Source organism: Fomitiporia mediterranea, assembly GCF_000271605.1.
Source record: "Fomitiporia mediterranea MF3/22 unplaced genomic scaffold FOMMEscaffold_645, whole genome shotgun sequence".
Lineage (NCBI taxonomy): Eukaryota > Fungi > Basidiomycota > Agaricomycetes > Hymenochaetales > Hymenochaetaceae > Fomitiporia > Fomitiporia mediterranea.
In genome coordinates, this window is record NW_006761030.1 from 455 (window position 1) to 3,012 (window position 2,558).

Sequence of the window (2,558 nt, forward strand, 5' to 3'; positions counted from 1 at the left end):
GTCTAATATATTAATACAATGTATTAGTTCAGTATCATTGTAATGTATTACATTGATACATATGTTTGGATTGTAACTGAACTTCTCAATGACTTCTTTCATATTGTCAAATGAGTTCATGAAGTTGTCTACTTGCATGACACTATCCTCTTGTACTTTGAATGCTGAAAATACATCAGATTCAGTGGATAGAGCAGATTGAACAGGTAAGCTGCTAGAACTTGATGCTGAGGCTTCTACTATTACAGACTCTAGCATCAGTGTTTCATTAATGTCTTCAATGAATGCTGTTTTGTTATTGTCTCCAATGAATACTACTGTATTAAGTGTAGGTTGAGACAGTATAGTAGTAGTAGTAGAAGCAGTAACTGTTTGCCTATGCTTTTTCTTTCAAGCTTCTGTTGTTTTGCTTGTTAGAGGATTTTAGCAGTCTTTTGACATATGCCTGTACTTGTTACAGTTGTAGCATTTAACTTTATTGTAAGGCTTTGTTTTGCCTTTAGCTACACTTTTGCCTTTTGTTTGTAGACTGTCTTGTTCAGTATCTTGTTTCGTTTGAGAGTACTGAGAATGATACTCAGTATATATGTTTTGTAATTTGTGTATCAGCTTAGCTGGTGTCAGAACATCTTTCTGAGCTGCTGTAACTGTTGGTAGTTGATTATAATAGGTAATCTGCCTGTCTAGCATTGTTGCTACCCATCTATACTTACGAGGAGTAGTGAGATTAATTGCTGAGATGTATGTATCATTATTGGGGGCTTTATTATGTGCAGACAACTGCCTATAGATTTGTTCAATATTGTCTAACATCTTATCAAACTGTGATACATGCCCTTTTACTGTAAACAACATGGATATGTCTACAGCATGTGTCATTGTTGTTTGAACATTGTATTGTTCAGAAAGCACCTTCATGAGACTTCTAACACTCGTATGTGTTGTGAAGTTCACATAAATTGTATCAGTTATTGTTTTCATTATACAATGATACAAAACATTGCCTGTACATATGCCAGCATCATCAGAGGAAGGGGGATTGTGCTCTAGATGGTCTAAGAGCATCATGGCAGCAAGTGCACTGTGTATGCACAAGTACCATATCTTGTATCCCTTCACACCAGCCAACTTTTCTGTTCCCTCAAAGAACTTTGTAATGTCAGAGTCCTTCATCATAGTATTAACAAAGGTATGTGTTGTAGACAACATTGTAATGAGTTTGGGGGAAGAGGGAGGTCTTGGGCTTGGTGGTCTGGCAGGAGACAAAGGTGTTCTGTAAGAGTGAGTGTGTGAGGGCATTCAATGGGCACCAAGGCTCATAACCTTTTAACAAGCATAGCAGGAGTGCCCCAAGTACTCTCTCTTATTGAGACATCAAGCAAGTATCTACCTTATATACTACATAGTGAAGTCTGATAATCCGAGACATTCCAAGTGCAGTAATTCTACATAAGGCAATTAGGGATTTCCTAATCCAGAGTGCAATCTAATAAATACTTAATATCAGTAAGGTGGTGTTGTACCTATAGTTGCTGATGTCCGGTCCCGGACCGCTCGGACTCGGTCCGGATGCAGGACTGGACTGATGGACCGGTCCTCTGCAGTCCGGTCCTCATGGGTCCAGGAGAGGTCCGGTCCTGGGTCCATCATTTTGAGAAATTTCCCGGACCGATGGACTTGTCCGGACCCGGACTGGACTCTGGACCTGAATAACCTGAACTAATGTCTCAAATCTCGTTTCCCATATCTCTAGCTCACTATACTAAAACAGATCATACTCCTTTAAGGATCTTTGAATATTAGCTAGCACTTGCATGGTACATTTTACAAGTTTCTGGCAGTCCAAGCAAAGCAAAACTTTACTCCTGTTCTTTACTGTTCAATGTATGGCTTACTAAACTTGACTCTTCCTATCTAGTTATTGTCTCCTGAAATATTTATTCCCTTTATGTGTATTTCTTTCCCATTTCCTATTTTCGCCCTCTTTTTAGTCTGCTAAGCCACACTTCTCTCTCTCTCTTCCATATTCACTCCTCTCCTGTCCTATGCCAAAGACGCCGCAGTCCCAGCCGCCCTCCCCAGTCAAGCAGCCAGCCAATGCCCCTGCCCCCGACAAATTAGACAAGATGTCCGAAATCACTCTCAGAAAGAAGAAGAACGCCGACGCTCAGGCTGCTTTCCGTGCACGCCGTGCCAACTATATTGCCACCCTCGAAGAGACAGGTCCGTCTGCTGCTAAGTACCTAAATATTCATGTTCTGACAACTAAGTGTCTGTAAATCACAGTAACCAGCTTAGAGGCAGTTGTAGTCCAGCTTCAGGACTTGTGTCGCGAGGCTTGCACTGAAGCCTCAGAATTGCGTCAGGAAAACCACTACAGTGTCTAGTCTGTAGATTATGTAGTATATACAAAAATATATTACTTTTGTACTTAGATACAAAGAATAATACTCTAACTCATCTCTTAAATTTTTTTTCTCTCAGGTCCAGTTATGGACCAGTCCAGAACCGGACTGGAACTTGGGTCCGGTCCACTACCCGTCCACATAGGTCCGGTC

General features: G+C 40.9%; 1 protein-coding gene across 1 annotated transcript; it reads left to right on the forward strand.

Moving 5' to 3' along the window:
- Positions 1-2,045: 2,045 nt before the first annotated feature.
- On the forward strand, positions 2,046-2,387 carry FOMMEDRAFT_163453 (uncharacterized protein; the record flags this gene model as incomplete). The annotated part of the gene is made up of 2 exons (XM_007272251.1): positions 2,046-2,223; positions 2,287-2,387. The coding sequence occupies 2 exons, from the start codon at positions 2,046-2,048 to the stop codon at positions 2,385-2,387; spliced, it is 279 nt and encodes a 92-aa protein (XP_007272313.1).
- Positions 2,388-2,558: the final 171 nt, after the last annotated feature.